Source organism: Dermacentor albipictus, chromosome 9 (genome assembly GCF_038994185.2).
Source record: "Dermacentor albipictus isolate Rhodes 1998 colony chromosome 9, USDA_Dalb.pri_finalv2, whole genome shotgun sequence".
NCBI lineage: Eukaryota > Metazoa > Arthropoda > Arachnida > Ixodida > Ixodidae > Dermacentor > Dermacentor albipictus.
The window spans coordinates 114,700,479-114,714,119 of NC_091829.1; the positions used below are offsets into that span (position 1 = coordinate 114,700,479).

The following is a 13,641-nucleotide window of genomic DNA, read 5'->3' on the forward strand; positions in this document are numbered from 1 at the left end:
GTCGCTTAGTTGTTGACATGTTGGCCTGTGTTGACCTGTGTATATAATTGTGACTCATCAAGATAAACTTCAGTTGTGAGTCAGCGCCAGTGTCGTGCTCGTCTTTCCCTTACGAAGTACTGGTGGCAATCCCGAATCCCGTCCGATGCAAGATCTCGGTCGCTCCCCTGGCCAAGAATATCGGTCGATCTCGGTATCGGTACTAATCCACAAAAAGGGCGACGCTAAATAACTAAAGAATAGAGGCCCATTAGCCTACACCCAATATTATATAAAATATTTCCCAAAATATTATCCAATAGAATAAGGACAACACTGTACTTTAGCCAACCAAGGGAGGATGCTGGCTTCAGGAAAGGTTACTCAACAATGGACCACATCCATGTCATAAACCAGGTTATCAAGCAATCTGCAGAGTATAATAAGCCTCTCTATATGGATTTTATTGATTAGGAAAAAGCATTTCATTCAGTAGAGATACCAGCAGTCATAGAGGCATTGCGTAATCAAGGAGTACAGACCACTTACATAAATACCGTGGAAAATACCTGCAGAGATTCCACAGCCACCTTAATTCTACACACGAAAAGTAGGAAGACACCCATAAAGAAAGCAGTCAGACAACGAGACACAATCTCTCCAATGCTATTTACTGCGTGCTTAGAAGAAATATTTAAGCTGTTAAACTGGGAAGGCTTAGAAGTAAAGATCGACGGTGAATATCTCTACAACCTTCGGTTTTCCGATGACATTGTTCTATCCAGCAACAATGCAGAGCAGTTGCAACAAATGATTGAGGGAGAGTATAATAACAGGAAGAGTGTAAGAATGGGGCTGAAAATAAATATACAGAACACAAAGTTAATGATATGTAACCTGGCAGGGAACAAAAGTTCAAGATCGCAAGTCAGCCTCCAGGGTCTGTGGAGGAGTACGTTTACCTAGATCAACTAATCACAGGGAACCCGGACCATGAGAAGGAAATTCACAGAATAAAAATGGGTTGGATCGCATGTGGCAGACAAGGGAGCTACTGACTGGAGCTTACCGTTATCATTGCCAAGCAAAGTGTACAAACAGTGAATTTTACCGGTCCTGACATATGGCTCAGAGACTTGGACGCTGACAAAGAAGCTTCAGATCAACTTAGGGACCACGCAAAGTGCGATGAAACGAAGAATGCTAGGGATAACTTTAAGAGACAGAAAGAGAGTGGTTTGGATCAGAGAGCAAACGAGTATATACGATATTCTAATAGATATTAAGAAAAAAATGGCGCTGGGCCGGTCATGTAATGCGCAGACTAGATAACCGTGGGACGATTAGGGTGGAAGAATGGGTACCAAGATAAGGAAAGCGCAGTAGAGGACGGCAATAGACTAGATGGTGCAATGAAGTTAAGAAATTTGTGGGTGCTAGTTGGAATCGGTAGGCACAGGACAGGAGTAATTGGAGATCGCAGAGAGAGGCCGTCTGCAGTGGACATGAATAGGATTATTATTATTATTATTGTATATGAAAGTATGAAAGTATGAAAGTATATGGAAGGTTCTGCATGCAAATGAAAAATTTTGAATTGCGTTGCATACGGCTGATAGCTAAGCCGGTAAGAAAGGGTCACTGCTGGATGAACACGCAAATTCTTGCTTCCATTTCGTATCGCGACAACTTGTGGAAACGCTGCAAAAGAAATCCCAGAAACCAAAGACTGCGATTAGAATACAAGTCGGCAAGAAATAGAGCGGTTGCTCTTCTGCGTGGCGCCAAACGCCGTTACTTTTTTTATAAATTCCAACAATCTTCAAATAATGTAAGCAAAACTTGGTCTTTGGTAAATAATCTCAGAGGAGTGAGTTCCAATAGCCGTTCTATTTTCGGTGTTTTTCAACAACCTCCCACAGAAGTGGCTGATGCTTTCAACAGGCACTTTGTTAAAGCGTCCCAAAGGGCTCTCTCTCCATATACAAGCACTTCACCGTTAGGGCATTCCGTATCTGCGTCGGCTTTTCTTCCGAAGATTTTGAAGGGTCATCTGGAGGCAATTATTTTCAGTTTCCATCCTAACAAGCCCCACTGGATATGATGGAATTTCTTTACACACCATCAGGAGGAATTTCAATGCGCTGTCAGATATTATCCTTCATATACTGAATGGTTTTTTGGAAGGTGACGAAACTCCAGAATGCTTAAAAACTGCAGTTATTGTACCACTACACAAGTCAGGGAAGAAAGATAGTATTGAAAACTATCGGCCAATTTCAATATTGCCGTTTATTGCTCAGGTCTTAGAAAAATTTCTTTTCCACACTATGTCTTCTTTTCTTAACAAATTTTCTATCCTGACCAATCGACAGTTTGGCTTTGTTTTAGGACGTGGTACTGTGGCACTGCTTGAGGAATTTTCAGATGAACTGTTTTCGGCATTTGATCAGAATCTTCTCACATGTGCGCTATTTTTAGATGTAGCGAAAGCGTTTGACACCCTGAATCATCAAATCTTGTTAAGTAAACTGCATTTTTAGGGATTTCGTGGGCCTTTTTACAAAGTTCTTGAAAATTATTTGAGCAACAGATTTCAGGTGGTCTCTACCGATGATAAGGGCATATTTAGTACTAAGCTGTCGGTAAAAGCTGGAGTTCCTCAGGGGTCCATTTTGTCGCCATTGTTGTTTAATATCTTTGTTAACGACTTCCCTTTGGCAATTTCGAAACGTTCAGTATTCCAGTATGGTGACGACACTGTATTATTAGCGAAACACCTTTCTTATAAAACATCCACTGAAATGTTGCAAAACGATGTGCACAAGGCAATGCTTTGGTTCTCTAATAATGGAATTGTTGTAAATGCCCAAAAAACAAAACTTGTTTGTTTTCGCTCCCCACTTAAGACTACTGTTATTAACTTGCCTCTCTACTTGCATGAGTCAGACTGTGTTCATTGTAAATGCGCACCTATTCCATACGTGGATTGTGTGAAATATCTCGGAGTCTATTTCGATAGTAAGTTATCGTGGCAACATCACTTATCACTTATTTGTTCCAAACTGAGGTCAGTAGCCTGGCTGTTATTTAATATCAAAAGTATTGCACCCTTGTCTGTAAAAAAGATTATAGCACAGGCACTAGGTTACAGTGTGTTAAGGTATCGCATTACAGTCTTTGGCTTTTGCTCGGATCATTGGAGATGCAGGGTTGACCGGATTATAAAAAACATTCTTAAAAACGTTGCGTACAATTCCCCAATAGTAACATCTGCAAACATCTTCCGTGAACTTGGGCTACCAAACTTCCATTCATTACTTATAGAAACAGTTGTCGTTAAACATTTCTGCAATTCGGATTTCAAACAAAAACGTGCCGCCGCAAGGGAGCTTAGAAAACATGTCCGTTATGTTGTTTCACGTTCAGCCACAAGGTATGGCGCGGCCAGACGCTGTGCTTATGTGCCTGACATATTTAACAAACTACCAGAAGAGATATTTAACGCGACATCAAAAAGAACGCTCAAACACATCTTAAAGCAGCTAGAGTAAAATTACCCTCTTGTACATTGCTTTTTTTTTGCATCGCAATATTTACCTCTTCAATATTTGTTATATGTAGATAAATAAATGTTATCTTGTTCTTCTAATTTTTTGCCTTTCATTTTTTTCTTTTTTTCGTTTATTTTTTCTTTTTTATTTTATTCATCTCTCATCAATTTTTGTACATCTTTTGCCTTGTCTATCATATTCATTGGCACGGTCCTACAAGCCAACTTAGGCTTAGACCGGCCTGCTTGTGTTGTTTTGTATATTGTGTGGCAATAATTATTATTATTATTATTATTATTATTATTATTATTATTATTATTATTATTATTATTATTATTATTATTATTATTATTATTATTATTATTATTATTATTATTATGCCGACGACGACATGCTAGGGGCGCTATGTTACCAGGTTCTTTAGCGCCATGACACATTGGACACACAGGCTTTCTACCAGTTCCACGACATCTGGAAAAGGTCGTTGACATCATCTTTATATGAATTTAAGTATCAGCGCTATCTCAAGTCGAAAACGACGTACAATCACATTTTCGTTTCTCTTGACTCATGGTGATACAGCAGAAGTGCACGGTGATATTAAAATAAGCTCGGCAAAATTTTCTGTTTTTTTACCTGATACTTAAGACAACAGCACGGGCATGATGTCGACGGCGTGACAAAGGACTGACGAACACAGCCAATCCAGTTTTGAGCTATTTATTATTATCGAAGTAAAAGTGTCGAGTGTTGAAACTTTTACGCCTGAGACGTCAGAGTCAAGGTTCTGTTCTGACTCTGCATCACTCCAACGTCGCGATTCAAGTTTATTACCGGCAACGTCGGAAAAGATTCAGCTCGCTTTACACAACCACATTACCTGAAGCTGCGGCTAGAAACTGTGGCATCGTCGTCATCTTTATTATTTCCTATTCAGAGTGGCTTATTACGTCATTTTCTAAGAAGGGGCGCGCTTTTGGACAAGCCATATCTCATTTGGAACTGCCCACACTTTTCTCTTTGTTCACGTATACAATGGCTCCTAGAGGTTGTTTTTCCAAGCTGCCGCTTGACTTCGTACTCAAGGTATCTCTTCTTACCTGAGCATTCTGAGGTCGTTTGTTATCGGGGCCAGAGCGCACGATAGAATGGGTTTCTTCACTGTACTTGCTCTCTGTACACTTGCTGTAGCAAATGGTTTTGAAGCACCACCTTTTGAGGAAGATCCTCGATTTGCCTGGTGGCAAGACGTCAAAGCCGTAAGAAATACGTTCAAAAGGTTTTTTTTAATTATTTCGCTCAAAGAAGCTGCACGCACACATTCCAGTTTTTTCGAGTTATTAATAGACGAAAATTAAGAACTCAATCATATATTCGCTAAAGCTGCCAGAGAAGACCTTCACCCGAATTTAGCGAATGGAGCATTTAAAAGGCCTGCCTAATATGGAGATTTCATCAGAGGCACATCCCCTATGCTTTAGTTGCTCCAGATAAAAAATCCTCTCAGCTGTGTGTTCATTTGTAACGGTTGCTGAACACTTATATAGTGAAACCGAATCAAAACATAGTTCTAGGCAGACTAAACACATATCTCTAGTGCTGTATTTACTATTTGTGTCCTTTTGCTAAGTGATTATAGATAACTATGCTATTACTAAGTGATTATGTGTGCTATATATTCCTAGGGAGCACGATTTGGTTCGCAGAAGTGCACCTGAGCAGTTCGTCAAAGAAACATGGGAATTGAAGCACTTTCTTTTTCTACCATGGCACTTCTAGAGAATTATACTCAAAAGGAAAACCCTTATTAGATGACGTGGATGATTCATAGAGAAAGTGTCGAAACCTGTATTACCGAGTTACCGTAATGATGAAGCTAATCAACATTTTTTCAACAGCGAACAGGGTTATACTGGCCCTGGGCCAGTATGGCGTGAAACTATTCCAATCTGTTTTTATTCCAAATTGGTCATTAGCCCTCCCTGATGGGTCAAAATGGCTCTAGCTCTGCCCGTATAGGTGCGGTGCCTTCCCGTACTGGCAGAGCCCGAGCCATTTTGCTAATGGGCTAATGGGCGATTCGGAATAAAAACAGAATAGAATAGTTTTACGTTATACCGGCGCAAATTTATCAGACAACAGCAGCAGCAAGAATGTTTCGGTCCACGCCCAAGTACTGCTGCGTCCTCCACTGCCACTGCGGAGCCGAGGTGGATATATGTTTATTATAGAAATGACGCTTTTGCTGGCGAAGGAGAACCGATGCCTTCAGTATCGTTTTAAGGCGTTCCAGGACCTGCAGTAGCAGCTGTCCCAGAAACACGGTCAACTAGGTAAATGGCCAAAGTAGTATAAAATCACAGACAATGAAAGTAGAGGAATCACACGAAATCATTATTAGTTATCTTGATTTAAAATGGAAAGTTTTTAGATATACAAAGCCTGTGATTTATTATATGATTTGTCTGGCTTCAGTCTATGTCATTGCGTATGAATCTAGGCATTCCTTGTCCCTAGATGTCCAGCATCTGTTAACGAAGCCTAAATACCAATGAATGATAGAACGTGTGCTTTCAAACAAACTCTGACGGCACACTCTTAATGCCTTATCAATGTTATGGTTTCATACAACGTTTCCATTTCCATATTTATTCGTTTCTGCTCACGCTTGCTTCCATGATTATATATACTCGGTTCTGGTTCTAGAGGAAACTAGTTTTGAATGAGTGCTTGAGTCGGTCATTTTTCCTTGATGTCACACTTATTTTTACGTTAGTAATGCGAAAGCATTATATGTCCCCTGAGGCAGAAAATCCGACATGATGAAGGATGGTACGAAAAATTCCTGATGGTCAAGGGGGAAGAAACTTCAACAAATGCTCGGATTGACGTCACATTTCTCTGGGAGGTTCCTGTAAACGAAGTAAATTATCTTCTTCAAAAAGAATTTCGTAAATTTCGATTGCAGCGGGAATCGAATCCGGCCTCCGGGGGTCCACATTTCTGGTTGACTAAAGGCATGGAGGCAGAAAAAAAAAAGTTATGAGAGAGTATTACGCCGCTCAGCCAGCCCTGGCAAGCGAACGCTCCGTGAAGTGCTCAGTGGTGGTCCAACACCTGACCTATTGCGTCGTGATCACGGAACAATAATCGTGGTTTGCAGGGACGTTTGTTTCCCAGTGGCTATGCCAGTAGCTTTTATTCGGTGCGTGCTTGCTCGGCTGCCATGCCATGGCTCTGACTTCAGAGCGGGCGTTTAGACGTGCCATCACGTGTTGGAGAGACAGGTTTGGCTTTCAGCATGCTGTAAAGGTGTTCCTAGTAAACGTGTTTCTAGTGCGCGCGTCGTTGCGCACGCCACGTTGCAGCCATCTGGCTGAGCAGACGTGCGCCCTTATGCGTGCGTCCTTGGGCACGACGGCGCAGCCAATAGGGAGGAGGTGACGTCATCAGCACCTTGTGTGAACTCAGTAGTAGTATGGAAGAAAGCCAAATGGCATAAGAACGTTCATTGGTAGTACTTGTGGGTAATAAAAGTGAAATATATTAAGTTAGGCTGCACAAAGGCGACTCAGTGATGTAAAGCGAATTAAAGTTATCACAAGTTACAGTCAGCTTATTTCAGGTCGCATAAAGTGAATTAAGGGGAAGTAGAGTGAATGAAGGTAAATTAAAGTGGATTAAGGTGGCATAAAGTGTATTAAGATGCATTTAACTGGATTCAGGTCGATTAACGTGGAACAAAGTCGGTACAAATAAGAACAAGTTGGCTTTTGGTGGGTTAGCGTAGATTCGCATTGAAATCACGTAAGGATCCTTCTTTTTCTATAAGAGCGGTCGTATTTCCACCTCACTCAACCCTAAACAATTCTATGTAACGTGGCCTAATAGAGTTTACCATGATATCATATAAACTTTAAAGTACAGATTGTATAGGGCACACGCAGTTCACATTAGGTTTCCTAAAAATCACGTATTTTATCCCAGGATCTTAATCTCTACAAAAGGCTTTGGAGAGGGACTTTTTTATTTTTTGATAAAGAGAGAGAGAGAGAGAGCAACTAATATTTCCAAAATTTGGAAAGATTAGCGGGGCTTGGTCACACACGTTCGCTCATGCGCTGGGCGTGACTTCGGTCCCGTTTGCTGAGGCGGCATCCAGCGCAGCGCAGGTTTTCGGGTCTGAGCTAACAATGGTGGTCTCCAAGTCATTTTCGTTCTTCATATAAATGCATGCTCTTTTTTTCTTGGGGCATTGCCAAAGTATGCAGAAGACGTCTGCAGTGCCGCCGCGAAGGATCGGAGATCTCTTGATAAATTCTGTGCATAGAGGTTGGCGTTGGAAACGTGAACATTTCAAGCCTCCTCCATACCTATTCCTGTCTTTTTTTTTTGCCTAATTCTTTAGGTCCTTGTTGAAATTTCTGTCTGCCGAGTTTGTAGTGATCGATGATTTCGTTGTAGCTGTGCAGCGGTTCTGCCGGGTTTTTGCCCGCCTCATCCTCCCTTCCGCTTGGTCCTCTAACCCAATATGTGGGTCCTCTGGCGATGGGTTTTCTTCGCAGTAGCCTGTTTGATTCTAGCTCATTGTTTGCAACTATTTTGAGCTATCGTAAGCGTAACAGTGCAGCCCGAGTCACAAAGCCCGTAAGCGCGAGCCTGGTTCGCATGAACGCAACAATCACGCGCAGCTTTCACATTCGCTAAATAGGTGTTGCATCAAGTCGTTTGCGCAGCTGCACGCAGTGGCGCGCCCGAAAAACCGTTGCGCTCTTTTATCTACCCAGTTCACGGTCGAAGTACTGACCGCAGGGTAGAGGAGGTCGTTTAATTAATTATTACCATCTTTGAAATACTTCGCGCACTTTCCTAGGTGCTTCTATGCTTGCATGTTTATGTCTAACAGTTTTCCAATCAAGCTCTGTCGCAGGGTAATCTATGGTCGGCAGGTTAAATCAATCTGGCTTCTGCGCAGAGGGAACCATGTTCAAAAGTATTTCGGTCACTGAGTGCGAGTCACTGGCTCTGTGCGACTCTTCAATGTGCCACGTCAGCTTCCGGCACTAATCATGTCGCACTCTTCGAATGACCTCTTTGACACCTGTTGTGGTAACTGAGCGCGTCTGATCACTGATGATGTGCCCATCTTCAATCAACACCATTGACACCGACTTGGTACACTGATCACGTGCCACTATTCGATTCATCTCTTTGAAGTCAATTTGGGCTATGGTGTAAGACAAAAAATGACAAAATCAATTCTTGAATATGTACCCGGTGCTGGCCGCAATCAAACCCGTGTCACATACCACGTGTTCTTTTTTTAACATTACCAGAATTTTTTTTTACATCGCCTGGGGCCAATAGAAGAACCTGCTTATTTGAGCTGGATTGCCAAAAGAAGCTGACCTTCGATTAAAAATCAAAATGCTATATTTTAAATCTCACATCTTGATTTAAATTTAAAACCTCATTTATTCATTTTTTAAGGGTTGGCGTCAGAAGGTGCATTTCTTTAACGTTTTGGCTGGTTGCCCGCATGATCTCGCTTTCGTCTCGCAACTTGCCTGGATAACGACTCTGGCTTTGGCTCAAGGTGACTTGAAGGTCGCCGACGACGGGAGCTCAAAGCATCTCATGCTTTAAAAAATCACCGCCCCTTGCAGTCCGTGAGCATGGTCGAACAGCGAAGCTGTTTTAGTTACATCGAGTGTTACACCATGCAAGTCAAAGTTCGCGAGCAGTCTATATTGGAAATCTTTTGTTTCACCATTCTTTCAATTGAACTTCGCTTTTTCGTGCTTCCCGTGGTGAGCAAGCTTTAGGAGGGCTTTCTTGCGGTTCTCCCAGTTTTTTTTTCTTTTTTTATCTTCTTTCTTTCGTGTGAGGTTTCTGTGTGGGCGGTGATTTACATGGCGCATCTCGGTATCGGCCTCCCGACGCTGCCGATGTGTTTGCGCGTCTCGGGGGCGGACTTTGGGATTGGCCTCGCGGAGACACCATTTAAACTCGGCATCTCTGGTGCGCAGCTCCGGGGCCGGCCTTACGACGACGGGCCCGTTCACGAGCCAACTCTCGCAGGTGCTCGTGGTAGGGAACTTCTTATTCGGGAGTACGCACTATTCGTGGTCTTCCCATAGTTGTAGCTTTGGTGAAATGTGCGGAACCACTAACACAAAGCTCCGTACATTGGGCGCAAAGGCCAGCACTGGAGATTCGGGCGCTGCAATCGTTTTGACGATTTGCTAGATTGGTTTGAGGATGGACGTGTTTGCCGGCATTTCTTCGTGGCTTAAAAAGTGCTGGCAGCCACGCGCTCCTATTCTCGTGTTTCAATCGCTAGGCACTGTTCCTTGGCCACAAAGCGCCGGCATAACATTTGTATTTTTCGCGGCAGGATGGAATGAATCGTCAATAAATTCGGTGCTTATCTGGGTCAATCACCGAAAGTGCACCGTGTGACAACCGCTTAAGATTCGCGTATAGAATAGCATTCTCACAGGGGGAAAGGGGTCGCTCGATACATCATCTCTTCCCCCTGCTGAGCTCTCATTTTCATCTCCCGCTAGGTCACGTGTGCCTTTGTTAGCGAAGTCCGACATCGATGGCACAGGGTCCGAATAAACGGCTTCACCATGTTTCGCTGTAAAAGACGCCGTGGCAAGAGCGCGCCTTGTCGAAGCAGAGCGGGCGAACGGGAACAGCTGTTGCCGCACTATCAGGCCAGATGTTGCGTGAGGAGAGAAGACAACGGTGTGACGCCGAAGCGCCCTTGCTCTCTCCATCGGCAACCTGCGTTATCCGCGAGTTCCTTGCCGCGTAAGCTCTCGCCTACCTTCCAACTGCGCCTCCGTAAGGCCAACTCAAAACGTCTTCGCTTGCCCACGAGAGGTTTGCAACTCGAAGGACCCCTCAGCAGTGCCTAATTGAACATTAATGCTTTCGCATTCACAACTCATAAAGTTCTAAAACTTGTTGCCCTACACGTAAAGGTGGAAGTCTGCTGCACACGTCGCAAGGCATTGGTCTTCTTGCAACACATAACGAGCCTAGTGTGAAGTAAGCGTATGGCGCTGTAGGTCGAACTACAGTGACATCTTCGAGCACCTAATGCCCTACCGAAAGGTTCTGTCGCTCTTTCTTTCCGTCTCTCTCTCTTTCTTTCTGTCATTTCTTGAATCATATTTAGACATTGCATCGTTGCTTGCTTGCGCGGCTATGAGCCATTCGAGATAATATTTTTGCATCACTGATTATTTGCATCACAAGACTAGATGCCGCTTATTCGGGTAGAAGCCATTGAAACAAGTCACATCAGAATTTCGCCTTAAAAAGTTCTTAGGTGTCTTCGGATTTTTAACTTATTAAGACAAAAGCCGTAAGCGTCTACGTTGGTGGTGCCCTTGGCGAAACTGCACCACGGCGAAAAGCGCCCGACGCCAGAAATAGTAAAATCACGTCTACAAATGCTCCGGCAAACATCACACTTCTCAGGGAGGTTCCTGTAAACAACGTCAATTAGTGGCCTTGAAAATAAAATTTGGCATGTTTAGGCCTAGGTGGAAATCGAACCCAAGCCTCCGGGTCCGAGACATGCACACTTCCCTGAAGCTACGGCTGCTCCATGGCTCTGGCGTACTAAGGATGTGCCTACCGCGTGCCTGATTCCACACGTCACGCGTAGTCACAGAAACGCACTCATGACACTGCTCGTGCGTTCATTACCGCCGTCTTCCAGTGCTGGCACCGACGCCGCTCATCACGCCAGTATTTTCATTCTGCCCCTCCCTCTTCGAAGGCGCTGACGCCAACGACCCTCTATCAGTAGCTGTGGCGATTTCGGCGTGTTTTACCGTGCGCTCCGATGGAGTGGTCACAATTCTTCATAAACCTGTTTTAATCATCACAAGAAGTGTTCCAAGTTCGCAATCACGCTTTCGTCTTAACGCTTTGCAAACGTGCAACACTTGTTTTGGAATGTAGCAGCGCTGAACGGATAAGGACTTAGGTAAAGACGAACGCGACACCGGCGCTGTACTTTGCCTAAATCCTTGGGCGCTTAGCGCTGTTTGCGAAAACATGAATCACCCCCAAGTCGCCCAAGTTTCCCTTCTAGCACAGTGTAACACTTGTCAAATTTTTTTGCTTTAGCACGCACATTTCAAAACAGCAAACGGAGCTAGTAATGTCGCAATGCACTTCCACTTGTAACAGATTTTGTTGGTTCCAACAACAAATAGATAGTTCAACGTGCGGTGACAAGGCACTGTTGTTCCACTTCCTTTGAATTCATGAGCATTCTCAGGGTACTTCAGAGAATATCTGGGGACTATCTATCTATCTATCTATCTATCTATCTATCTATCTATCTATCTATCTATCTATCTATCTATCTATCTATCTATCTATCTATCTATCTATCTATCTATCTATCTATCTATCTATCTATCTATCTATTGACTATCCACCTACCTATCTATGTTACTACACTTATTTATTTATTTATTTATTTATTTATTTATTTATTTATTTATTTAACATACTGTCAGTCTCACATCGAGACCATGGCAGGTGGGCATATGATTATACATACAATGCATGTTTTATATACCGAATGGTAAGAACATCAAACATGCAAATGGAATGCAAAAACATCAGACAGGTTCAATGCGCAATTTTACAACACTAATAATATGAATAACAAGAACAACTCATATAAATAGTACACTTCAGGTTACATGTACGTGAAAATTATTACAATGTTATAAAAACAAAGAAAGAAACAAAGGAGGTAAGTGTTTAGCTTTAGTCACGAAAATGGGAGTTCTGACGATTATATGTGCGCAAGAACGATTCCTTCCTAACTTCTTATTTCATCTTCCAATAACCTAGCAAAATCACACTGTGATACTGTTTTAGTTATAGATACATCTAGGTTATTCCGCTCACGAACAACACGGGGGGAAAAGGAAGACTGAAAAGTACTGTTAATACAAAGGGACTCGTTTAGTGTATATGGATGATTATGACTAAGTACGTGGGATTTAGAAAAGGTAACGTACGCAGAGGCATTTATTTTTAGTCAGCTGTGTAGTATTTGACGCAGAAATTTTACACAGGCTCGTTTTGCTCAAACAGCCAATAGTTGCAAGCCCTGACTGTGTTAGGAGAAGAGTAGTGGAATCACTGCGCCGGTATTTTCGGTTGATAAACCTAACTGCCTTTCTCTGGATCCTTTCCAGTTTATATATGTTTGTATTGCGTACGGGAACCATACGACATTAGCATACTCAAGGACAGGTCTTACAAATGTAATGTAAGTTAAAAGTTTGACGTTAGTTCGTGCCAACCGCAGGCACCTTTTGAGAAAAAAGAGTTTTCGTAATGCACAAGAAGTAATGTTGTTAATATGTGATGTCCAGTTAAGGTCGGACGTTAATGTTGACCAAGATACTCATGCTGTTGAACTCTAGGTACGAGGCTGCCGTTAAGTGTCTAGTGGAAAAGCGATGAGTGCTTTTTTCGCGTTACTGTCATACAAACTGTTTTGTTTGTATTAATGGTCATTTGGCAGTTATCACACCAATCGGTTATTTTTGCTAGTGCATTATTGAGCAGAACTTGAACCTGGTGATTACGTATTTCTCTGCATATTATGCAGTCGTCTGCAAACAGTTTAATATTGCAATCAATGTTATCTTTTTGTTGTAATGTCATTGATGAAAGCCAAAAATAACAGCGGACGTATTACTGAGCCATGTGGCACCCCTGATGTGACAGGCACCGGAGCAGATGTGATGTTTTCGATGACGACAAATTGGGATCGGTGAGATAAAAAGCTTTGATCCATGCACTAACGGGTCCATTGCCAATCACAGCTGTTTTTGGCAGCTAGTTTAGTTTGGCACACACAACCAAACGCTTTACTGAAATCTAGTAAAAGCAGGTCAGTTTGATTATGATTATTAATACTTAAAGCAAGATTGTGTACCACCTCTGTTAGCTGAGTGACTGCTGACAAACCTCTTCTAAAACCATGTTGAACATCTACTACAATATATTCTTCGAAAATATGCCGTTAAGTGTTTGAGAATAATGTGTTCCAAAA

At 42.6% G+C, this 13,641-nt stretch overlaps 1 protein-coding gene across 2 annotated transcripts in view; it reads left to right on the forward strand.

The window, feature by feature from the left end:
* Positions 1–4,619: 4,619 nt before the first annotated feature.
* Positions 4,620–13,641, forward strand: part of LOC135914606 (uncharacterized) — a 30,540-nt gene continuing 21,518 nt past the window's right edge. The window contains exon 1 of one of the 2 annotated variants that reach the window (XM_065447532.2): positions 4,620–4,792. In XM_065447532.2, coding sequence (XP_065303604.1) covers positions 4,682–4,792 — 111 coding nt within the window. In that variant the 5' untranslated portion in view covers positions 4,620–4,681. The remainder of the gene's footprint in view (positions 4,793–13,641) is intronic. The other variant, XM_070525272.1, reaches the window with a different exon arrangement.